At 36.6% G+C, this 25475-nt stretch overlaps 1 protein-coding gene across 4 annotated transcripts in view; it reads right to left on the bottom strand.

Moving 5' to 3' along the window:
- FBXO8 (F-box protein 8) overlaps positions 1-25475 on the bottom strand; it is a 61218-nt gene that overhangs the window by 14356 nt on the left and 21387 nt on the right. For all 4 annotated transcript variants that reach the window (XM_020997860.2, XM_020997859.2, XM_078148161.1 and 1 more), the window contains one exon: positions 5544-5662. In XM_020997860.2, the coding sequence (XP_020853519.1) occupies positions 5544-5662 (119 nt within the window). The remainder of the gene's footprint in view (positions 1-5543; positions 5663-25475) is intronic.

Raw genomic sequence — 25475 nt, 5'->3', positions numbered from 1 at the left:
AATGCTTTTCAAAATAGTCGCACTGATTCACAGGTCCACCAATGGATTAGTTTACCTGTTTTCTCACACCTCCAACACTGACTATTTCTATCTTTTGTCATCTTTGCCAACGTAAGGTGAAACCTCAAGGTTGTCTTGATTTGCATTTCTCCTATTATTAGTGATTTAGTGCATTCTTTCATATGGATGTTAATAGCTTGCAATTCTTTTGAAAATTATTCCTATCCTTTGACAATTTATCTATTGCAAAATGGTTTTACACACACACACACACACACACACACACATCTATATAGTGTACACACTTATCTTGGATACCTAACAGCATTTGAAAAATCTGACACAAAGATTTTTTTCCATTCTACCCCTTCTATTTTATCCTAGGTATATCAATTTTATTTCTAAAGAAGCTTTTTAATGTCATGTAATCAAAGTCTTTATCTTTTGTAATTGCTTCCATCTGTTTAGATAGGAATATACTTCTACTATAGCTTGAAAGGTATATCATCTGCTTCTCTTCTAAATATTTTATGGTGTTATCTTTAACATTAAGGGCACATATTTATTGTGATTTTATTGTGGAACATGGTGTAAAATGTTTGTCTAGGCCTGATTTCTGCCACACTGTTTTCTAGTTCCCCCAGTAGTTTTTATTGCAATTAAAAAAAAATGAAGTTCCTAAGTAATTTATATTTTCTGGTTTATAAAACAGTGGATTACTGAGTTCCATTCTTTCTGATTTTCCCTATATAGTCTATTCCATTGATCTACTTCTCTATTTTTTTTAACAATACTAAATGGTTTTGATGACTGTATCAGTAATTGCTATTTCATCTTTTCTTTTTTTCCTTTGTTATTATTTTCTCTACTTCTAGAAAAGTATCCCTTTGATCATTTTATTGGCATAACATTAACACTATAAATTATCTTTGGTGGTATTGCTGTTTTCATTATACTGGAACAATCAACAAAGAACAATGACTACTTCTCCTGTTATTTAAGTTATTCTTTCTTTTTTAAATTAATTAATTTACTTTTAGTTTTCAACATTCACTTCCACAAGATTTTGAGTTCCAAATTTTCTCCCCATCTCATCCCTCCCCCGACCCCAAGATGGCATGCATTCTGAATACTCCTTCCCCTAACCTGCCCTCCTTTCTATCTCCCCCCCCAGCCTTATCCCTTTCCCCTTCTATTTTCCTGTAGGGTAGGATAGATTTCTATACCCAATTTCCTGTATATCTTATTTCCCAGTTGCATGTGAAAACAATTTTTTTTAACATTTGTTTTCAAAACTTTGGGTTCCAAATTTTCTCCTTTCTTCCCTCCCTACCCACCCTCATTGAGAAGGCAAGCAACTTGCTACATGTGTAGTCATGCAAAATGCTTCCACAGTAGTCATGTTGTGAAAAACTAAGTATATTTCCCTTCATCCTATCCCACCCCCTTTTTATTCTATTCTCTCTTTTGACCCTGTCTTGATTACCCCCTCCCCCAATCGGGCCTCCCCTCTATCATCTCCCTGCTCTCTTGTCCCCTCCCCTCCCCATTTTCCTATAGGGTAAGATAGATTTGCATGTTATTCCTTCCTTAAGACAAATCCAATGAGAAGAAGATTCACTTATTCCCTCTCTCCTTCTCCCATTTCCCCTCCACTGTAAAAGTCTTTTCTTGTCTGTTTTATGTGAGATAATTTACCCCATTCTACCTCTCCCTTTCTCCTTCTCCCAGTATAATCCTCTCTCATCCCTTAATTTTATTCTCCAGATATCGCCCCTTCATCTTCAAATCACCCTGTGCCCTCTATCTATCTATTCTATCTATCTATCTATCTATCTATCTATCTATCTATCTATCTATCTATCTATCTACCTATCTATATACATACATATAATTTTTTCCCTCCAATTACCCTAATACTGACAAAGGTCTTATGAATTACTAATATCATCTTTCCATGCAGGAATGCAAACAGTTTAAACTTATTAAGTCCCTGATGATTTCCCTTTTCTGTTTACCTTTTTATACTTCTCTTGAGTCTTGTCTATGAAAGTCAACTTTTCTATTCAGCTCTGGCCTTTTCAGCAAAAATGTTTGAAAGTCCTGTATTTCACTGAATGTCCATTTTTCCCCCTGAAGAATTATACTCAGTTTTGCTGGGTAGGTGATTCTTGGTTGTAATCCTATCTCCTTTGCCCTCCGGAATATTATAGTCCAAGCTCTCTGGTCCCTTAATGTAGAAGCTGCTAAATCTTTTGTTATCCTGACTGTGGCTCCAAGATACTTGAATTGTTTCTTTCTGGCTGCTTGCAATATTTTCTCCTTGACCTGGGAACTCTGGAATTTGGCTACAATATTCCTAGGAGTTTTCCTTTGGGGATCTCTTTCAGGAGGAGATCAGTGGATTCTTTCAATGTCTACTTTACCCTCTGGTTCTAGAATATCAGGGCAGTTTTCCTTGATAATTTCTTGAAAGATGATGTCTAGGCTCTTTTTTTGATCATGGCTTTCAGGCAGTCCAATAATTTTAAAATGATCTCTCCTGGATCTATTTTCCAGGTCAGTTGTTTTTCCAATGAGATATTATAGTCTATTTTTTCAATCTTTTGGTTTTGTTTGATTGTTTCTTGATTTCTCATAAAGTCATCAGCTTCCATTTTCTCCATTCTAGTTTTTAAGGAAGTATTTTCTTCATTGAGCTTTTGGACTTTCCTTTTCCATTTGGCCAATTCTGCTTTTTAAGGCATTCTTCTCCTTATTGGCTTTTTGGATCTCTTTTGCCATTTGGTCTAGTCTATTTTTAAGGTGTTATTTTCTTCAGCATTTTTTTTTAAATCTCCTTTAGCAAGCTGTTGACTTGTTTTTCATGATTTTCTTGCATCACTCTCATTCCTCTTCCTAATTTTTCCTCTACTTCTTTTACTTGTTGCTCAAAATTCTTTTTGAGCTTTTCCATAGCCTGGGACCAATTCATATTTTTCTTAGAAGCTTTGGGTGCAGGAGATTTGACTGTGTTGTCTTCTTCTGGTTGTATATTTTGATATTTGTCACCAAGGTAAGATTCTATGGTCTCTGTTTTTTTTTGCACATGATCCCAGACAATTACATGAGTTATAAACTCTTTCTTAAAGTAGGGGTCTGCTTCCAGTGTGGAGACTGTATTGTCCCAAGCTTCAGGGATTTTGTGCAGCTGTTTTCAGGGATACTTCTAGGGACCTGTAAATTTTCCATTCTTTCAAGGCGTTATGATCAAAAGCCAAGCGTATACTCCTTTCTGGACTGTTCTCTGGGTGTATGAGTGACCATAAGCACTCTTTTCTGGCTTGGAACTGTGAGGATTCCCTCTGCACCACAGCCACAAGCTTCACCATGCCAGCACTCCTCCTTGCCCCAAGACCCCCACCCAGGACTGTGACCCAGATCCAAGCACAGGCAAAGCAAGAGAATCCTGACTCAGCACCAGTCAAGTGATCCCTGCAATCTTCCTCTGATCAGCTGCTTGATCCTCCCACCATCTGTGGGCCAAGAGCTCCAGAAGCCTCTGCCACAGTAGGGCTGCACCAGAACTGGGGCTGGACCATGCTCCTCTCTCACCCAGGTCCGACAGACCTTTCTTACTGACCTTCTAAGCTGTCTCTTTGGCATTTGTGAGTTCAGAAGTCTGGAAACCACCACAGCTGCCTGTGATTCAGTCCCCTGAGGCCTGCTTCAGGTTCACTGAGGGCCTGTTTTTGTCTACGTGGCCCACAATGAATTGTGTTCCTCTCCTAGCCTGGTGGCAACAGACCTTTCCTATCAACCATCCAGGTTGTCTTGGGTTGGAAATTTGTTTCACTCTGTCTTTTTGTGGGTTTTGCTGCTCTAGAATTTGTTTAGAGCCATTTTTTACAGGTATTTGGAGAGGCTTGGGGGACAGCTCAAGCGAGTCATTGCTTTCACTCCACCATCTTAGCTCCGCTCCCCCTTCTTGGGTTTAGTTTTATTCTTAATTTCAAATTTGATTTCTATATGGACAATGTAAAAACTGAAAATTTCTCATTAGATCTAAACTGCTAGCAATGAATATGTGTAACTGATTAATAGGAAAATACAGTGCTAAGGTTTTTTCAGAAAAGCTTTGATCTGATTTGCTAGCAGAGGTGCTGATGGATGACCTCCCCTGCTACTTTACTGAAGAGACTGAGAACATCTATTATGATCACCCTTTTTCCATATCCTCTACACCTAAAAACCTCTCTAAGTTTTATTCACTCTCTCCATTTTTGGTTATCTTACTTGATGAAGTGATATTTCTCCTTGTGAAAACTAATCCTTCCATTTGTGTCCTTAATCCATTTCCTTCCTATCTCATTCTGAGAAATCCATACTTGTACAAATGAAATTATTGTCTCTAAGGGCACCAATGACCTTTTCTCAGTTATCAATCTTCTTGACCTCTACATCATCTAATATTGTTGACCACCCACTTTCTCTTGACCCTCTCTTTTCTCTTGGCTTCCATGGTATGACTCTTTTCTGCTTATCCTACTTGTCTGGACATTCTTCTCTCCTGACCATTTTCTTGTTTCATCATTTTCTCTCTAGACTGTCCTGAGCCCTCATTTCTCTTATTTTATCCTTTGATGGCTTTACCCACTCCCTAGCCTTAATTATCAGTTCTGGAGAGGATTCCCAACTCTGCCTACTCAACCTCAATATCTTTCCTGAATGCCAGTCTCAAATCACTGTCTGCATAGCCCCAAGGGGCCTTTAATTCAACATGACCAAAACGTTTGCTTCCTGTTGCTAGTTTTGTCATTCTCCCAGCCATACATGCAGGAAATTTTAGATATTTTTTTTGACTCAGTCTACCTCACCGTACTCAAAGATGCAATCTGTTACCAAGTCCTCTACCTCCACAATACCTTTTGCATCTGGCCCCTCTTCTCAATTCATACTGCTATTACCCCAGTTAATGCTTTTATCACTTGTCTCATGAACTATTTTGCAAAGCTGCTCTCCCGACAACAATCTCTCCTCTATTAAAATGAACTATTATTAGAATAATTCTTTTTACTACAGTGGTATCCTGTTTAGCAAACTGAAGACAGTTTCTCCAAGGTGATGTGTTAAGAAAGGTTCATTTCATTCTCTGATAAGGTCCTCATCTCCTCTGTCCTGGATTATTTTTTAATAGCCTCTTTTCTGGTCTCCTTGACTCCAGTTTCACCCCATTCTCTTTGTAAAGATAAGAAAAATAATCTTACTAATACTTATGTATGAATTATAACTCTACTGTTCACAAGTCTTCAGTTGCTCCCTGTTGCCTAAAAGATAAACTACAAACTCCTTAGCTTGGTATAGAAGACCCTCCACAATATGGTTCCAAAATGCATTTCATTCCGCTCCCTGGACATCATGAATTCTTTAATCAAATTTTATTGTTAAGAACTATCTACATCTAAAGGAAAATTTGGCTTCTGATTAACATAAGTAATTTATTAAAAAAAGTTGTGTGGTTAAAAAAACATTTGAATTCTCTACTAATTTTTATTTATTTTTACCTTTCATCAAGATAGATTCTCAGCTTCTTCCAATTTAGTGTTCTTGTACAAAAGATAAACTTTGCGATTTCCTTCGGTGAATCATCCAGGATGCCCTTGGACATAAAGTAGTTCACTCCCTAAGGCAGAAACAGATATGGCTAGATGAATAAAAGTGTCCTTTAAAATTTATATTTATAGACAATTACTATTTTAGCAGATCAATAATTATAAACTTTTTAGTTTTAATAGGCTTTATTTTGCTATTAATTCAAATTGTATTTAAACATGCAAAATACAAGCTAAAACTTAGTAGACTGTTACTGTAATTTATGGTTGATATTTTACATGCAATGAAAGGTAGGAAATTCAAAGATATAGATACCATAGCAATCTTCTTATGCTTATTTAAATATAATGTCTGCACAGGCAACCACTGCTAAGCTTCCATCTGTATTATTTGTTTATATAATGAAGGAAAAATGAAACTCATATAAAAAGACTAACATTATTCTACCTACTTGAACATATTCCCCATACCAATCCTTTTTCTCCCCAAATAGAAAACATGGTACCTGAAGACCAGCTATAAGCACTAACAGACCTTTAAAGGAAAGAGCTTCTAAATTTTTTTTTCTAACTACATTGAATTGTACTTTGGAAATGGAAATGCTTGGCTATTCTTGCCTACAGATTTGAAGCTGTGCCAGGACAGGTGGTGTGCTGGCTTTGCATAATGCTAAATATTGTGAGCAGCCAGCTAGAAATGTAGACACCTATTAAGGCAAATGATTTCATTGTTTTCATGGCATTTATCTTTGAATTTCCTGACCTCAGCATGCAAAACTTTCAAGAGAAGCATTACCATAGTTTTTATGACTAGATTATTTTTAAAACAACAACAACAATAAACAAACTGAAATCAATGTTCTTACATAGATATGAAAGTCACATTCAAATAAATGTCTTTTACAGATTTGAATGTGTAGTCATTTAAATAAAAGGCAGATATATTTATTTCAACATGCAGATATCCAGCATACATGCATGCCCATGAATGCTTATGTCTGGATAATACTAGCCTGTATGTATTTAATTGGTATAAAAATGATTCATTTTGCATGCATGATATACTGTTTCCACATATACATCTCTTATTTCTTCAGTATTTCTCTAGGTTAAGAAGCATTTATATACCTTTTCAGGGCGCTGTACACATTTAACTAATTACTCATATCTAGAAAGTTTTTCATAAAAAATAAGATCCTTCTCCCAAACATTTTTATACTGAATTTTAAAAAGTAATTTTGATAGTAATAAGAAATACTGTGAATATCTATAAACTAGAATTTAAAGATGAGATATTCAAATATGTATAATTATGTACTTTTAAGAGCATTCAGATTATAGTATTCTATAATTAATGCTCTGAAGATCCTTATTTATACTTTATTTATAATTTCTTAAAACCAATAAAATAGAAATGCTAAATCATTAGAGAAAAATGGAGTAAAGGAAGGGATAAGAAGCACCTGGTACAAAATAGCCTAACTCCTGGGGGTCTCAAGGATGCTTCCATGTTAAGCTGTATTTCAGAATAAATGTTGGATATAGGTATAGAATATAAGAAGGCCTAGACAATACATAAAATGACTGGTCTAGAATGAAATTAGCAGCAGTTATTTTAGGCATACACAGTAGAATCTTGAATTAGTTATTGGTTGCTTAGTTCCATCCTCCCCTCCATTAGCAAAAATAATAAGAGAGTTGACTGTATACATAAAAGGCTTCTTGGTTTATTTCACAATTCTATAGTTAAATTCACACATTAGAAACTTCCTAAACCCCAATTAATCCAAATGACTGAATTTGCCAGAAAATTTTAGATGCACAGCAATACAGAAAAAGTATTATTTAAATGACCACTCATACAGAACTGTAAAAGTACATGATGCTAATATTTTTTTACAAAATCATTAACATCGTGAAATTTTACTAAATGTTTAAACAAAAATAGTGATCATTTAAATTCTCTAATATAAGCATTACAGCATTATTTAATGTTCTCTAATGCAAAGGATGAATAAAAACAACAATGCTTCTAATTTCCTTTCACACTAATAACTGCCCAATAATGTTCCATGTGTAGCAAAAAGTAAGTCTGGCATTGCTTTAAATAAGGAGGGGTGAAGACAGGCAATTACATAGCATCTACTATGTGCCAGGCATAAACATTTTACAAAATATTATCTCATTTGATCCTCCAACAATCCTGTAAGGTAGGTATTGTTTTTATCCCCATTTTACAATTGAAGAAATTGAGGCAGAGGTAAAATGACTTGCCCAGGGTCATGCATGGCTAATAAGTGTCTGAGGACGCAGCTGAACTGAAGTCTTCCTGAGTTCTGTGTACTGTACCACCTAACTGCCTCTAAATAAAATATGGCTTTTCTTCATGGAACTTACAGTCAGTCTAGTGGGGAATGCAACACAAATAACCACAGTCTGAGCATGATTTAATTACAATTAATTCTAACAGCTATCACTTTGGCATTATATGGAAGATGAACTGCAGTGGAGAGAGACCTGAGGCAGGCAGACCCACCAGCAGGCTACAGCAATAGTCTAGGTGTGAGATAATGAGAGCCTGCATCAGGGTGGTGACAGTGTCAGAGGGAAGAGAGCATATTTGAGAGATATTACAAAGTTGAAATCAAGAGGCCTTGGCAACAGATTGGATGTGGGGTAGGAGAGATAGTGAGCAGTCAAGGATGATACCTAAATTGTTAGCCTGAGGAACTCAGAGGTTGTGGTGTTCTCAACAATAATAGGGAAGTTAGGAGTGGAAGAGGGTTTAGGGGAAGAGATAATGAGTTCAGTTTCAGACATGTTGAATTTAAGATATGTTGAACATCCAGTTTGAGATGTTTGAAAGACAGCTGGAAATGTGAGATTGGAGAGATTAGGGCAGAATGGGTAGATTTGAGAATCAGCAGTATAGAGACTATAATTAAATCTAAAGTAGCTGAAGAGATCACCAAGTGAAGTACTACAGAGGGAAGAGAGAAGAGAATCCAGGACAGAGCCCTGTAGGACAATTCTGGTTAATGGGTGTGATCTGGATTAGGCTCTAGCAAGAGAACAAAAAAACAGAGGTCTGACAGGTTGTAGAACCAGGAGAGTGGTGTCCTGAAAACCTGGGAAGAAGAGAGTATCAAGAAGTAGAGGGTGATGGACAATGTCAAAAGCTGGAGAGAGGTCAAAAAGAATGAAGATTGAGAAAAAGTCAGTGGTTTTGGCCACTTTGAGGGAGACATTTTGGGGAAATCATGAGGTCAAAAGCCATATTGTAAGTTGTTATGAAGTGAAGGAGAGGAGAGAAAGTAGAGGCACCAATTGTAGATAGCCTTTTTAAGGAGTTTAGCTATAAGAGACATAGGACAACAGTTACTGGAGATGGAAGGATCAAGTGAGGACTTTTTGAGGATGGAGAAGACATGGGCATGTTGGTAGGCTGTAGGTAAAAAGCCAGTAGACAAGGAGAGCTTGAAGATAAATGAAAGAGTGGGGATGACAGAGAGGGCAATCTGTTGGCGATGGGAAGAAAGGGGATTGTTTTGCAGGTAGGAGGGTGGACCTTGGTAAGGAGTAAGAATAGAAGCAAGAAGAAGGTCTATAATTTCCTGTGAGCCAGGCACTGAACTCCTTAAGGACGGAAAGAGAGTGTCCTGGAGGTCAGCACATAATAGTCACTAGGATTTTGACTGGATGATAAATGTGGATTGAATGAACTTAAAAAGAGGAGAGGTTACTGAATGATGGTGACAGACAGAGAGCCTGAAAGTGGCAATGAGTATTCCAACTCTCCTACCACAATTAATGAGTGATGGGGGTAGGGGTTATAAGTGAAAGTGCAACAAGGGTTGGACAGGGTGGTCAGGGAGTCTATGTCTTAGCTAAACTGGCAGGTGAACAATTCCAGGATTTACAGGCTCTAAAAAATAGGATGAGAGACTCCATGGTAAACTATAGAAACAATAGAATAATTAAATAAAATAAGTATATTAAAGGTAAAGAAAGCACATAAATACTATTGTCTGATTTTTATTCATGTCATTTTTTTTGCCAAGTCTTACAGAAGGTATAATTTTCTACAGAAAAAATTTTCACAGTCACATAGTTGACTTGAGAGATGTAAATAATACATAATACCACTAAGTTTACTGACTCAGTTAAGCAAAATTCAGCCTTAAAGGTTATTTTAAAAAATCCAACAATAAACATTAAAAGAACCCAAAGAAGACCAGCATATTGGTTAAGTAGTTAATGGAAGATTTACAGAAAAAAATAGATGAAGATCACCTATAATGGGAAAGCAAGGATGAGTTTTAATCTCTACTACTAGAGGGAATATACATTAGAAGGATTATATGGATCCACTGACTATGTCTTAAGGATATCTAAGTTATAGTAATGTTTTTTAAGTAATGCTTTTTATGTAAAAACTTAGTTTTCCCTGAGGTCTTTACCACTAGCACCTATTAGGTTGAATTACAATTTGTTTTTTAATATTCTCAAAACGAAATAATCATGTAGTAGCACCTATTTCAATTTATACTTGGAAGGTTCAGAATGGTACTCCAAATTAGAGATCAAACCTTCTTGTCCTCCCATTATAAACCCCAAAGTAAAAACTGCAATGTTTTGTCTGTATGATACGATTATAGTTTTAGAGTAAGGGATTTTAGGGGCAATCTATTCTAACTGGCCCACCCCTTGCCATTTCATAGATAACAAAGTAAGGTTTAGATAGGTTCTAGATTCTCTCTCTCCAAATTTACTCCTTTTTCCATTATAGTAAATTTTGCCTCCCGTGACTATGTAATTTAATTAACAACTCTTTGTAAAGAGAAACAAAAATTTCTACAGCATCTTTACAAACAAACTTAAAACAAAACCTCAATTTAAGGTTGAATTTACCACTATAACTTTAGAGGCCATGGCTAGGAATTCTACTCTACAGTGACTCAAATCCAAAAACTGTGAACAAAAATATGGACACAAGACTGAAATCTGTAGGTATCCAGATTAACACTAGAGTGATCAGTCACAGTTTATCACCACTTTAAAAAAAACTTCTCAAGTTTATTGGTATTTATTTTAGTTTAAATTTGTGGTCATTTCTGTATAATGAAACCATATAGAAGTCTTTCCCCTTCCTTCTGGGTCTTACTAGGTATTAACTGGATTACTGAGGACACGGCATGATGGGCTCTCTCCCCAAGGAGAGAAGTCTTAAAGATCCATTCTCTGTACTTGTAGATATATCAAGATTTTATCTGACCCTGGTTTAGTTGGTTATCCTAGACTTTACTAGATCTACTATGGTGACAGGTTTTAGAGAGATGGCGGGTAGGCTCATTCTAGAGGGAACATTTTATGAAAACATAGCCAAGTGCTAGAAGAAAGTTATTTGGTCGGGAATGAAGTTCCTTTAATTGCAGATCTCTATAAAAAATTTTTAAGTTTTATTAATTTCTTTAAAACATTTCAAATATTCCCAGGTTACCTCCATTCATGACAACTCTCTTTTAATGAAGTAAATCATTAAGTGAGACTAACATTACAGTGATCTCATCTAAAAGGGAATGTAATATTTCATATCAGTAGTACCCTTCCAACCTATTTTTTAAGATAAAAATAATTAAAAGAAATGTATTTTCTCTCCCTCCCCACTACCCCATGGCACACTGAAAATGAGAGAAATGAAAAACAAATCCCATGTAACAAATATGTAGAGTCAAACAAAACAAATTTCCTCAATGGCTATACTCAAAAAGAAATGTTTCACTCTGCACCCTAAATCTATCACCTCTATATCAGGAGGTGGATAGTATCATGACCAACATGGATGGACACTGTAATGACCATAGTTCTTACAGCTTTCAAAAAGTTGTCTTTACAAAGTCAGTACTGTTTAAGTTGTTCTTCATTCATTCATTAAGTTGCTCATTTCATTCTGAATCATTTCATGTAAGTCTTTCAGCATCTCTTTGAAGTCATATATGCCCTCGTTTCTTATAACACAAAAGTATTCTATTACATTCATATACCACAATTTATCGAGCTGTTCCTCAAATGATAGGTCTCCCTTTAGTTTCCAGTTTTTTGCTACCACAAAAGGAACTGATGTGAATATTTTTGTACTCATAGGACCCTTTCTTCTTTCTTCAATACCTTTTGTGTATCAGTCTGGGAGTGGTATAGCTGGGTCAAAGGGCACGATAAGTAATTTATTGTGTATAATTACAAATTATTTTCCAGAATGGTTGTAGTCATTCACAATTCTACAAACAGTACATCAAAGTTCCTGTTCTCCTACAGTTCTTTCAACATTTATCATTTTTATTTTTTGTCATCTTTGCCAAACTGATGGACGTGGGGTAGGATCTAAAAACTGCTCTAATTGATATTTCTTTAATTAGTAGTAATTTGGAGCATTTTTGTATATTGCTATAGATAGCCTAGGCCAGATTTCTCTTTGAAAGAGAATGGATCTTCCTATATTCAAACTAAAAATTACATATTGGTATGCAGCGTTTATGAAATATACTAATCTGTAACCCTTGCAACTTTTTGGATTTTTAAAATTAAAGTCAAGTTTGGATAAAGAGATTAAACTATCAATTATATGTGAGAGGCTCTGCTTTAAACTGCTATTAACTGAATCTAATATGAAAAAAATTAAAATCCATGCACACATCATTAAATCTACATCTACTACATACATTTTTTAAAGTATAAAAGAATGTTCCCCCTCTTTAAAAGGAAGCTTAAAGAGTGGGCCTTGAGGTTAGATGCCCTGGGTTCAAATCCTACCTCTGACCCGTCCTAGCTATGTGACACCAGGCAAGTCGATTAACCTCTCAGGGCTCGAAGCAATTCTATTATACTTTATAAAGTGATGAAAAGATGAAATCCTGAATTGGTAGAGGGCTCTTCCTCGCCTGGAAGTTTCCTATACCAATGACTGAGGGTGCAGTCCCTATTCCTATCTCGTAACAAATACCTCGTGAATGGAATTACAATTTAGTTGGATAGGTAAGACATAAAAGCAAAACAGCAATAATACTCATGAAAAGTCAACTAATGGTAAAAGCATGACACTGTATTCAATCAACCAACAAGCACAGATTAAGGGCCTACAATATATGCCAGGCACTGGGTAGTAGGTAGTGAGTCTACAAATGCAAAGAATGAAAAAATACCTAGGTCTCCCTTGAAAACAGATCACACCTCTAAAATCAATCAATCAATCAATCAATGAGCATTTACTATGTGCTAAACACTGGAAATGAGGCCTCTTTGAAAGAAATACACACAAAGAATGGAAAAATTACCATGTAAAACAGGTTTATTATAAAAACTGGAGGGTTGAGAAAGAGACAGGAATTTCCCAGGGCTGCTAAAAGGAAGGTCCTGACCTGCAGTGACTGACAGAGAAGATTAACAAAAAAAGCTAGTGAGGACTAGTTACAATTCCACTCTCGAAGCTCATCACCTACTAAAGAAGGCTGAGGAATTTGGCAAAAAAAAAAAAAGATTGGAACTCAATTATTAACTGTATGTTTTGTATGATCTAGGTGGGGGGAAGGATGGGAATGTGGTCTGTATTTGAACCAAGAGTGCATATGTAGCAATTGAATGATAGGGAGAACAGGACAACTCATTGTAGGCTGGGAAGTTAAAGGTTTTGTATATAAAGCTTCCACTGAGCCTTGTATGAAACTTGAGCAGGGCATCACAGGATATTTCCTTTCCACAGAGAGAAAGCAAAGAGAGGGCTTGACTGGGAGAGGGAAATGACATGAGAAAAGGCATCAAGAAAGAAAAGTACAAGTTGCTCTGGGATCTAGTAGTGGTTAGAAGGTGGATTGGAGACAAGTTTTGAAGGATTTAGAATACCAAGGAACAAATGAAAGTTTTTGAGTAGGAAAATGCCATAATGAAAACAGTATTTTAGGAAGTTTATCCCAATAACAATGTTCAGGATAAACCAGATGAGAGTTTGACTACAAATAGACTACTGCCAGTAAGGAGGCTATTGCTTTCAGCCAGGTGTGTGGTGGTAAGTGGTTTGAATCAGTGGGATGGGCAGTGGGGAAGGATAGGACAAACATGAGAGGTATTAATGAAGGAAGAATGATGAAGAGAAGCACAGAATTTGTGCTGGAGAGGACCTTAGAGATCATGTCTAATTCCCTCATTTTATAGGTGAAGGAATCAAGGCACAAAGAAAATGAAGTATTTAATGTCATGGTATGACACAATCAGGACTATAATCCAGGTTTTCTGACTCTAGTATTCTTTTCATTATAGGACTATATAGTCAAGGTTCTAAGTGGCCCATGCTTTAAGTTAAATAGTAGGAGTCAAAATTATCATATTAAAGATTCCCTGAGTAAAATCATTATTTGTGACTCAAGAAAACTTGAGGTAGAATCTATTATATTTCATTATAATTTGTCTAGTGAGTGAAAGCACCAAGTTTTGCTCATTAGTCCTCTAGGCTGGTTGTGTCAACTCGACTAGAAACATGGGCCACTACAAAGAATTAGAAATTGAAGGGATGTCCATAAATTGGGGAATGTCTGAACAAGCTGTAGTATATGACTGTAATGGAATATTACTGTGCTATAAGGAATGACGAGCAGGCTGATTTCAGATAAATCTGGAAAGGCTTATATGTACTATTGCAAAGTGAAGTGAGCAGAACCAGGAGAACATTGTACATAGTAACAGCAATACTGTATGATAAAGAACTGTGAATGGGCCTGCAGTAAGGAATAACAGAGTTCAAAAACTACCTCAGACACTTACTAGCTCTGTGACCTTGGTTTAGTCACTTAACCTATTTGCCCTCTGTTTCTTCAACTGTAAAATGAGGATGATAATACCACCTACCTTCCAGGGTTAAGATCAAATAAATAATTGTAATGCACTCAGCACAGTGCCTAGCACACTGTAGGCCAAATATAAAATTATTGTTGTTGTTGTTATCTCTAGCTTACTTAACCAAGCATATAACATACTACTATACCTCATGTATTTAATGCTCAAGTCAAACTAGTCTACTTACTGTTCTCACACATAATACTCACTCTCACCTCTGTCTTCACACACATCATCCCTCAGGCCTAGAAAGTACTCTGTCTTCACCTCTGCTCCAGAGAATCACTAGTTTTTATCAAAGGACAGTTCAATTTCCACCTTCTACATACCCCCCCCCAACACAATTTGCCTTACATGTGTTTTGTATTTACTTTTATGTATACATGTCCCCTAATAAAATTTAAGTTCTTTGTGAGCAGAGTATTTTGCTTGTCTTTGCATTTCTAATGCCCAAAACATAGTAGATTCTTAAAAAATTCTGTTGACTGATTTGTCCTCATTAAATCAGATTGTCACACTTGAATACTGAGAAGGATTACAGAACTAAGAGGCAGGCTTTGAGGAAATCTATTATTTACAAAAGGGATTTTTATCCTCCTTTCTAGAAGAATCTCAAATAATTTTAAAAAATTATTTATTTTTAGTTTTCAACATTCATTTTGTAAGATTTTGAGTTCTAACTTTTTTCCCCTCTCTCTCCCTTCCCTCCTCCCCAAGACAGCATGCAATCTGATATAGGCAATATATTAAAGATATTTCTGCATTAGTCATGTTGTGAAAGAATCAGAACAAAAGGGAAAAAAAAGAGAGAGAAAACAGTACACTTTGATTTGCGTTCAGACACCATAATTCTTTATCTGGATGTGGATAGTATTTTCTATCATGAGTCTTTTGGAATTGTCTTAGATCTTTGCACTGCTGAGAAGAGCTGTCTATCAAAGCTGGTCGCTGCATAGTGTTGTTGTTACTGTGTACAATGTTCTCTTGGTTATGCTCACTTCACTCAGCATCAGTTCATGTAAGTCTTTCCAGCTTTTTCTGAAGTCTGTCTGCTCATCGTTTCTTTTTTTTGAGCTAAGCAATGGGGTTAAGTGACTTGCCCAGGATCACACAGCTAGTAAGTGTTATGTGTCTAAGGCCAGATTTGAACTCAGGTCCTCCTGAATCCAGGGCTGGTGCTCTATGCCACCTAGCTGCCCCCTGCTCATCATTTCTTATAGCACAATAGTATTCCATTATATTCATACACCACAACTTGTTCAGCCATTACCCAACTGATGGGTATCCCCTCAGTGTCTAATTCTAGGTCACCACAAAAAAAGGTGCTATAAGTATTTTTGTATATGTGGGTCCTTTTCCCTTTTTTATGATCTTTTTAGGATACAACCTAGAAGTAGTATTGCTGGATCAAAGGGTATGCACAATTTTATAGCCCTTTGGGCACAGTTCCAAATTGCTCTCCAGAATGGCTGGATCAGTTTACAACTCCACCAACAATGCATTAGTGTTTCAATTTTCCCACATCTTCTCTGACATTTATCATTTTCCTGTTTTGTCATGTTAGCCAATTTGATAGGAGAATCTCACATAAATTTAATAAGTGCCATACCTTTATTTTTTTCTTGCTGTGCCACCTTTTCTTTATTATATAGATACATTTGTTATTTCTCTTTTAAAAAAGATCTTTTTCAAATCACTACCATATAAAATGGTTCTAAAAACAGAACCCATTAGACTAAATAAGCTAGATTATGTGATCATTTGGGAAGTGAATGGATTCTCAAAAATTATTTGTACAAAGTCAATGAATAGGGAAAAAAAAACCAAAAGAAAACAAAACTATCATTGACACCTGACAAATATTTGTGTATATGTTGGTAATTAAAAAAAAAAGCAATCAAAAGCAGTAAGGATATTTGTCTTTTTGTGAGGAACAAACTTGATGGAGGAATTAAATGTTTAACTGACTTAATTTTCATCCAAGCCTACATCAGAAACGCTTGCAATAAACACTACTGCTCTTGGAGTGTTAATGTGAACTACAATGAATCAAACAACAATAAGCAGCTACTGTGTGCCCAGTACTGTGCCACATTACATGCTGAGGTTATAGAGATGAAAACAAATCAGAAAGTGTGCTCTTTGAGAACAAGAACTGCCACAGCAGTTAATATGTACACTTCCAAGCATATATGAAATGTCTCTCACACATACAAATGGATTCACACTCACTGAGTGTGATGTTCCCTGTAATGACATAGATCAGAACCCGTGTCTGTCTGCCCAGATGGTCCCTGTCCTCTCATGAATTCACAACAGGAGGCTCACTCAAAGTCTTGGAATCATTCCTCAGTTTCTTCTAGCACTGCGAGGATACTGGTGGAGGACATAGGTTGCCCTATGTCACGCCTCTTCTCTGATACATTTTCCTATGATAAATGTCTCTTTTACTGCTGTCCTTCAAGGGACCTCAATGGTCACATGCCGTAGCTTGTTTAGGTCTAGTAGGTGCTTCTCCCGAGGTGATGACACAGTGCAGAGAACTGGGCTTGGAGTCAGGATAACTTGAGATCAAACCCACCCCTGGGATGAAATTCACTTAACCTTTATTTGCCTCTGTTTCCTCATCTGTAAAACAGGGATAATAATAGCATATACCTCCCAGGGTTGTTGTGAAGATCAAATAAAATAATCACAGTAAAGAGCTTAGCATGGTCCCTGGCACATATTAAGTGTTATATAAATACTAGATATCATCGTTATTGTATTCATTTCTAATTCTTTGGAGATGTCTCATGGTTATATAGCGGTCCTCATAGAAAACTGGCATTAAAAAGCTAGGCTTTTGTTTTTGGAAGATGCTTGAGAGTTTAAGAAGGGCCTCTGAAAGCAAACACTTGCCAAGTGGAAAGAAATGAAAGCTAAAGGCAACAAAAGTTTAGAACATCAACTTATTTGCAAAAGAGGCAGGGAAGGTCTCCTGTAGATGTTAGCACTTGAGCTCAGTATTGAAGGCAACTGGGGAGTCTAAGAGATGGAGGAGAAAAAAAGAGTGCATTTCAGGTTTGGAGGACTTCCTGTGCAAAGCTGCACAGGAGATGGAATATTGAGGGTGAAGAATAGCAAAAAGGCCACTCTGGCTATACCATGGAGTTCATGAAGGGATGAAATGTAAAATAAGCCTAGAGGAGTTGAAGCCACATTTCTAAGGGTTCCAAATGCCAAACAGAGGTTTGTGTTTTATCCTAAAGGCAATGGTTAGCTACTGGAGCATCTTGAGCAAGGGAGTGATACAGTTACATCTCTTATTTAGGAATATAATTGGCAACTGTGTAAAGGATGTGAGAGGGGAGAGAGTTGAGGCAGGATGATCAGTTAGGAGGCCATGACAAAAATGCAGGCAAAAAGTGATGAGGGTTTTTAAATGAATGGTGCTCATACGAAAGGACAGAAGGGGACAAATGCAAGAGGCACTGTGGATGTAGAACTGACAAGACTTGATTGGATATGTGGGGACAAGGAAAGTAAAAAATCAAGGATGATTTTGCAGTTGCAAACATGGATGACCTCAAAAAAAGAAAGAGGACTAGGGTTTAGAGGAAGGGTTGTGATGAATTGTTTTGGACATGCTGAATTTGAGATGCTTATGGGACATCTACTTGGAAATATCCAATAGGCAGCTGTTAACAAGAGACTGGAATTCAGGACAGACACTAGGTAAGGATAGAAATTTGTATTATACATACACATAAAAATATGCATACATATATCCAGATGATTCCCAAATATGTGTGTCTATGTATATGAGTATGGGAGTAATCAGCGTAGAGAAAACAACTGAACCCATGAAGGTCGTGGGGTTATAAAGAGAGGGCACAGGTGAGACTTGGTATACACTTATAATTAGAGGACAGGATACAGATGATGATCCAGACAAGGAGACTTGGAAGAAGTGGTCAGGCAGGAGGAGAACCAAGAAACAGCAATGTCTTGAAAAACCAGTAAAGAGAAAATGGTCAAAAGCCTCAAATGTAGAAGAAAAGTCATTAAGGAATAAAGACTAAGAAAAGGTCATTGATTTGGAAATTAAGCAATGGTGAATTGATACAGAATGAAGTAGAACCATGAAAACAATATACATGATTACAGCAATATAAATGGAAAGATCAACCACAAGAAGAAAATGAGCACTATAATTCTAACGACCAAGTTCAGCTCCAAAAGGTGACAAAAATATATCTCTTTGCTTTTTTTCCTCCAGATGTGGGTGGGGGAGGGAGGTTTCGGGTGAGGAACCTTGGCTATACTCTCAGATTTAGTTGATATGTTGTCTGGTTCTGCTATATTTCCCCTTCTTTCCTTTTTATTTTTGGTCGCAAGGTTTGGCTTACTGTGGAGTCAGAAATGTAGGTGATTTTTTAAAAAAGATATCAATAAAAAGAGAGATGAGTAATAACTTTACAGAGAATAGTTTCAGTTGAGTGATGAAGTGAAAAGCCAGATTGTGATAGGTAAGAAGATGATAAATGGAAGGAAGGAACATAGAAAGTTTTTTTAAAGTACGTGACTGTGAAAAGGAAGAGAAAGATGGGAGGATAGTCTGAGAGGGTAGTAAGATTGAATAAAGGTTTTTTTTTTTAAAGGATACAACCACGGTGTATTTGCAAGAAGCAGAAGATGACAGTACCTAAGACAGAAAATTAGAGAAAAGAGAGATTATCAAACAATGTGTTACGAGAAGATGATGGAGGAAGGGATTAAGGGTACTTACAGAAGAGTTGTCCTTGTTGAAGAAAAAGATCACTTAGAGACTAAAGGAAGAGAGAATAAGGAATCATGTCATGCCTTTTGGGATAAAGAATAAGAATCAAAGGCAGTTCATGCGCAACTGGCTTCTAGTTTCTCAGTAAAGCATAAGGCAAAGTCCTCTGCTAAAAGGGTGACAAGTGGGTAGTTTGGGAGGTTTGAGGAAGAGAAGGTGAAGTTCACGACAGCTGCTGTGGGGATGGAAACAGAATCAATTAGGTAGGAGTAAAAGGATTTCCTTGCTGTAATAAGGGCCCAATTGAGAGCAGATAAATTTATAGTAGACTCAGCCTGGTTGCAAGACTTCTAGCACTGTAGAAGTAGAGAAGGGCAGATGACTGAAATAATCAACCTTTAGAATTTTATTCAAAAAACAGTTTTATTCTAAAACATGCTTACTCTTAACCCAGTTTTATACAATTTTACATCTGAGTGGGACTTTTGTAAATTTTTAAGTGTAGCAGGCTAATTCTGTCATCATTATTACAGCTGGGAAAGATACCATAACACAGGTGAGAGATAACTGGTTTTGGAATTAGGAAGCCTTTCATGGGTTCAAACCTGGCCTCGGAAATATTGTGGCTGTGTGGCCAAGGCAAATCATTTAATCTCTCTCAGTGTTTCCAGGCTAAGACTACAAATTTCATAGCAGGTGCCAATGTTGATTGGCACCTGAGTGTTTTCTGTAACAATAAAATTGCAGGTCCAGTCCCCCTGTCCTCCCAAAACAACTGTATTTAAACAACAAATTTTTATAAAGTCATTCCCCATTCCACCTAACTTCACTAATTTTCTTTCCTAACAGGGAACAGAGGCAGCATTCAGGAGTTGAATGAGTGCACACTTTTGAGTCTAAGAACTTGATTTCCAATCATTACTCTGCTATTTATGACACAGGGATCTTGGGCAAGCAAAAACCTCTTTGGTCCAAGTTTCCTTATCTATAAACATAAGCCTGAGAAAGAGATTTTCAATTTTCAAGTAGATTTTTTGCCACAAAATATTTTACATGTTTTACCTAAATGTAGACACAACCCTAGTATGCTATTAGATGAAATTTACTTTTTGTACATCTAATATGCAGAGGAGAGGCAACCTGGCCTACAGGTTACACAAGACCACAGATGCCTGTTTTTTTTTTTTTACTTGACAATCAGAGCAGCACTGGTTAAGACAGCTTTATGTATCATGAATGGCATGAACAATTTTAAAAATACTAGTGAAGATTAATGTGGCTGCACTGAGGCCCTCTTCTATATAATGGTCAAATACAGGATATTTGGCATAAAGGGGAACTCAACAAAGCTTAAAAGGCTAAGTGTTACTTGCCCAGATTTGTGCAAGTAAGAAGTTGAAGTTCTTCACTCCTCTATGTTCAGCATCACTACCTCACCCCCCTTCCCATACAAATGAAGGGCATACAAATCTATAATTTGTTTATTTTAGTTTTTGAATAATTTTCATTCATTTAAAATATGTGAAATAGTTTCATCTTTATTAAGCAAGATCCACATCTATTTCAATTGGTCATATTTATTATACAACAAATATCATAAATATGTGCTGCGCTAGGCACTGGAGAAGACAGTAAAAATGTAGGTAAGACAAATTCATCATCAAGTTTATAGTCTACCTACTTACTTCAAAACTTGCCGCTAGGTTTCTGAGATACTCTGAAAGATCTATCATTTCATAGGTGTGTAATCCATATTGATGCATATTACAATACACCTGGGCCTTCTTATCCTTTCTAACTTAGACATGTTTCCCATAAAATCTAGATAGTGGATTTGACCAACTGATAGCAGTCCTTCCCTTTGCTCCTTTAGTATCTTGAAAGTCATATGTAAGACTTAGGTTATATCTGTTTTTAGCTCAAACAGCAGTTAAGATCTTGAATGGTCTAAGTCACTATATTAAAATAAATTAAGTACTTTTTAAGGTATCACGCATTATAGGAAGCCGGTTTTAGAAGAACAGTACTTTATTCCTGTAAGTTGTACATGATTCTACCTGTTCCCCAAAAAGGCTCTGTTATTTATTTTCGCTGGGATACAGAGGATGGATGAAGAGGACAAAAAAAACAAAAACAGTGTTTTCTTGCAGAGGTGTGCAGAGATGAGGGAAAATGGGAAGGAGGATAGAAATATCAGTTGTGACTAGTAAAAAGTGAAGTTAACAATTCAGACTTACATTCTAAAGAATTTGTTAATCAGTATATTATTAAGCCCATTTTACAGATGAGAAAATAGAATTAGCAAGAAGTGGCTTTTTCAAGATCACAGAGTAAGTTAGCTAAGCTCATGTCAATATCATTAATATCTATATTTAGATGTTTCAAGTTTCATTTTTATAAGTAATGCAAACATAGTGGTTGTAATCTGGATCTCAGAAAAAGTGCATGCCTTATAGTTTGGCAACGTACCTACCACAATTTGGTTAACAATCCCACTCTATATGCAGGAAAAGTACCTATGAGGGGAAAAGATACCTTGAGTACTGAGACTATAAACCTAAACAACTAAAGTGACAGCAAATGGTCCAAGGTGGAAGCTGTTCCTATGTCAGGAGTGGCAGAATACCCGTCTATGCACAAAGGATCCCATTCTGTCCTGTCTTCTCTAGCAGACTGCTCCCTAATCTCTTCCTGTTTATTAGTTGTTTCCTTACTCTCTACAAACATGCCCAAGTCTCTCTTTCTCAGAAACCTTTCACTTGATCCAACCATCCCCACTATCATCCCATATCTCTCCTTTTTATGGCTAAACTCCCAGAGAAAGTCATCTACAGTAGGTGCCTCCACTTCCTTTCCTCTCCCTCTCTTTTTTACAGTCTAGCTTCTGACTTCATCATTCAACCAAAACTGCTCTCTCCAAAGTTACCAACAATCTAAGTACCAACCCTTTTTCAGTGTTCATCCTTCTTGACCTCTCGGCAGCCTTTATCACCAGTGATCATTCTCTTCTCCTTGACACTTCCTTCTCTATAGATTTTTGAGATGCTACTCTCTCTTGGTTCTCCTTCTACCTACGTGACTACTCCTCAGTCTCTGCTGGATCTTCAACCAGGTCATGCCCACTAACCATAGGTGTCTCAGAGGGCTCTGTCCTAGACCATCTTCTCTTCTTCCTCTATGCTGTTTCACTTAGTGATCTTAAGAGCTCTCATAGATTCAATTATCTGCTTATCTAGCCCTAACCTCTCTGTTGACCTCCAGTGTCGTATCTCCACCTGCCTACTGGGCCTCTCAAACTGAATGTTCAGTAGATATCAAACTCAACATGACCAAAATTAAACTCATTATCTTTTCCCCAACCTCCCCGCCCAGCCCCACCTTTTCCAAACTTACCTATTACTGTTGAGAGCAGCATCATCCTGAGTCATCCAGGCTTGAAACCTAGGTGTTATCTTCAACTCCTTATTCTCTCATCCACCATATTCAACCTGCTGCCAAAGCCTGCCAATTTGACCTTCATAACATCTCTTGCATATGTCCCTTTCTTTTCTCTGACACTGCTACCACCTAATCACTTCACACCTGGACTATTTTAATAGCCTGCTGTTTGGTTTCCCTGTCACAATTCTCCCACTATTCTAGTCCATTCTCCATACAGCTGTCAAAGTGATCTTTCTAAATAAAGTGCAGGTCTAACAATATCACTCCCACCCCCTACTCAATAAATTCTAGTGGCTTCATATCATACCTAGGTTTAAATATAAAATCGTTTGTTTGGCATTCAAAGCCCTTCCAAACCTGGCCCCTCTCTCTACCTTTCCAATCTTCTTACACCTTATGCCCCAATCCATCCTCCTGCCCCAATTTACTCTTTAATCCAATGACACTAGCCTCCTTGCTGTTCCTTGAACAAGATACTCTATCTCCTAACTCCAAGCATTTTCACTGGGTCCATTTCCACCTCCAACCTTCCCTGGATTCCTTCAAGTCCCAGCTAAAACTCCACTTCCTACAAGAGGACTTTCTTAATCCCTCTTAATTCTAGTGCCTTCCCTCTGTTGATTATTTCCAACTTATTCTGTTTGTGCATATTTTTTGCATGTTGTCTCCCTAATTGGACTGTGAGCTCCTTGAGAGCAGGGATTGTCTTTTACCTTTCTTTGTGTCTCAAGTGCTTATCCTAGTGCCTAGCACATAATAGGTGGTTAATAAATGTTTACTGACTGGTGCTAAGTAGGGAAGATATATTCTGTGAAATGCAAATTAAGATTTCTTTGAAATGCATTTAAATAAAAACGACACGTGTCTAACCCTAGGACTCTTGATACATTTATACAATTTTACAAACAAGTACAGAACACAAAAAAGAAAGAAAAAATAACCAACTCAAGCCAAAAGTTTAAGTTTTAGCAAAATTGGGAAAAACCATACAAGAAAGGTTTAACTAAATTTGTCTTTCTGAGTCTCACATAAAATCCAAATCTGTTAAGATGGCCATTAAACTTAGACTACTCTTATTCTAGAAAGTATGTGCTAATGACTGCAATTTTCCCTAGGAGATGAACTACTTAATTTTCAGGAATGAATAATAAAATAAACAAAAAGATTCATGCTATTTAGCCTTTATTAATTTCATGAGATACTTAACATCAAATCATTAGATAAATTATTCAGGCCACACTAGAGATTTTGGGAAACCTCTCACAAAACTTCATTTGGGATCCTGGTAGTCCTAATATGACTTTCCTAATACGACTACCCTTAGGATAGTACACTAGAAAAATTGAATGGCTATGCATAATGATGTTTTGGTGTCCAAGCAATGAATGCCATTAAATTCATGTGAAACTGATGGTATACTGTTATTGATCAAACTTGAGGAGCAGTTTTCTGACCTCAATATTGCCACTATAGCCAATTTGAACTATGGCATATCTTACTCATACTTATTTTTCCCAAATAATTCCTTATTTAGACATGAAGTAAAAACTATACAGTAATGAATTAGATTAATAGTTAGGCATTCTACCTGCCTTGAATGCTAAGCTGTTACGAAGGCAAATAAAGGCTAATTAGTTCAAATGAGTTAGAATACCAAATTCATGGACTTTTGGAAAGAACTTACAATCTTCAAAAAGGAAGAGAAGGAGGGGGAGTTGGAGAGAGAGGAAAAACAGTTTTCTCACTTTTAAGTCCTGAGATATACAAACACATATATGTTTGTATATACAAACTCACATATATGTGAGTGAAGAAAGGATTAATATTTATGAACTCACCGAACTTTTGAAGTATTGAAAATATGAACACACATGTATGGTCAATTACATATAACCTGTACACAGTAATCTGTAGCAATTATTTATCCATCTTCTAAGGAAAGCAGAAGCAATTCTTCAATAAGGTTATTTTGCAAAGAAATCTCAATCAATAAGCATTTCTTAAGTGCCTATTGTGTGCCAGGCACTATGCTAAGCATTGGTTCAGCATTGTGCGGTTGTATTTAGGGCCAAAAAGACAGAAAAATTCTGTATCTGAATTAAACACTATGTGCTACCATGATAAAAATGAAACATGTGGAAATATAAGTGCCTTACTTTTTCCATTCTAACCATGTGAGGACAATTACGTCATAATATTCGATGTATTTTAGATAGTAGAGAGCCCATTTGCAAAGAAAGACAAGCTGAAGAAAATACATAATAGTTACATTAAGGAAAAAAACCATGAAAATAAGATAATCAGCTTCTAAGTTAAGTGATCCTTTTTCATGTGTTCTCATTCAAGTGCATTCCATAAATTAACTTAGGAAAGAAGATAAAACTTATTTTACAAAAAAAGGAACAAAATTTAAAATCAAACCATGTCCATTATCCATTTTCAGACAGTACATTATTAATACCATTGGTTATAGAATGACTGTGTCATGGAAATGTTGTCTATGCTGAATAAAGCATAAGGAGTAAATCATACGGGTTGATACATAAAATTCTTTTTCTCTATTATAACACTGCCAATGGTATAAACATGACAAAAGCAGTCTTTACATGCATGGGGGATACAGGCTAAACATACAGTTGTCAGCACATTCCTTTACTAGAATGTGATCATCCGCCACAAAGTACACAAGCTCATGCACGTGAGTTCACAATGCCATGCACAAACACAGCGTGCTAGATACTCCTACCACAGAGTGTGCAGATGCTCTCCCCCACCCCGTGAGCCACCGCCAGCTCTGG

This window comes from Phascolarctos cinereus, unplaced genomic scaffold, assembly GCF_003287225.1.
Source record: "Phascolarctos cinereus isolate Bilbo 61053 unplaced genomic scaffold, phaCin_HiC Scaffold_9;HRSCAF=440, whole genome shotgun sequence".
NCBI classification, from domain to species: Eukaryota; Metazoa; Chordata; class Mammalia; order Diprotodontia; family Phascolarctidae; genus Phascolarctos; species Phascolarctos cinereus.
The sequence above is the reverse complement of the archived record's forward strand: the minus strand, read 5'-3'. Positions and strand labels throughout refer to the sequence as shown.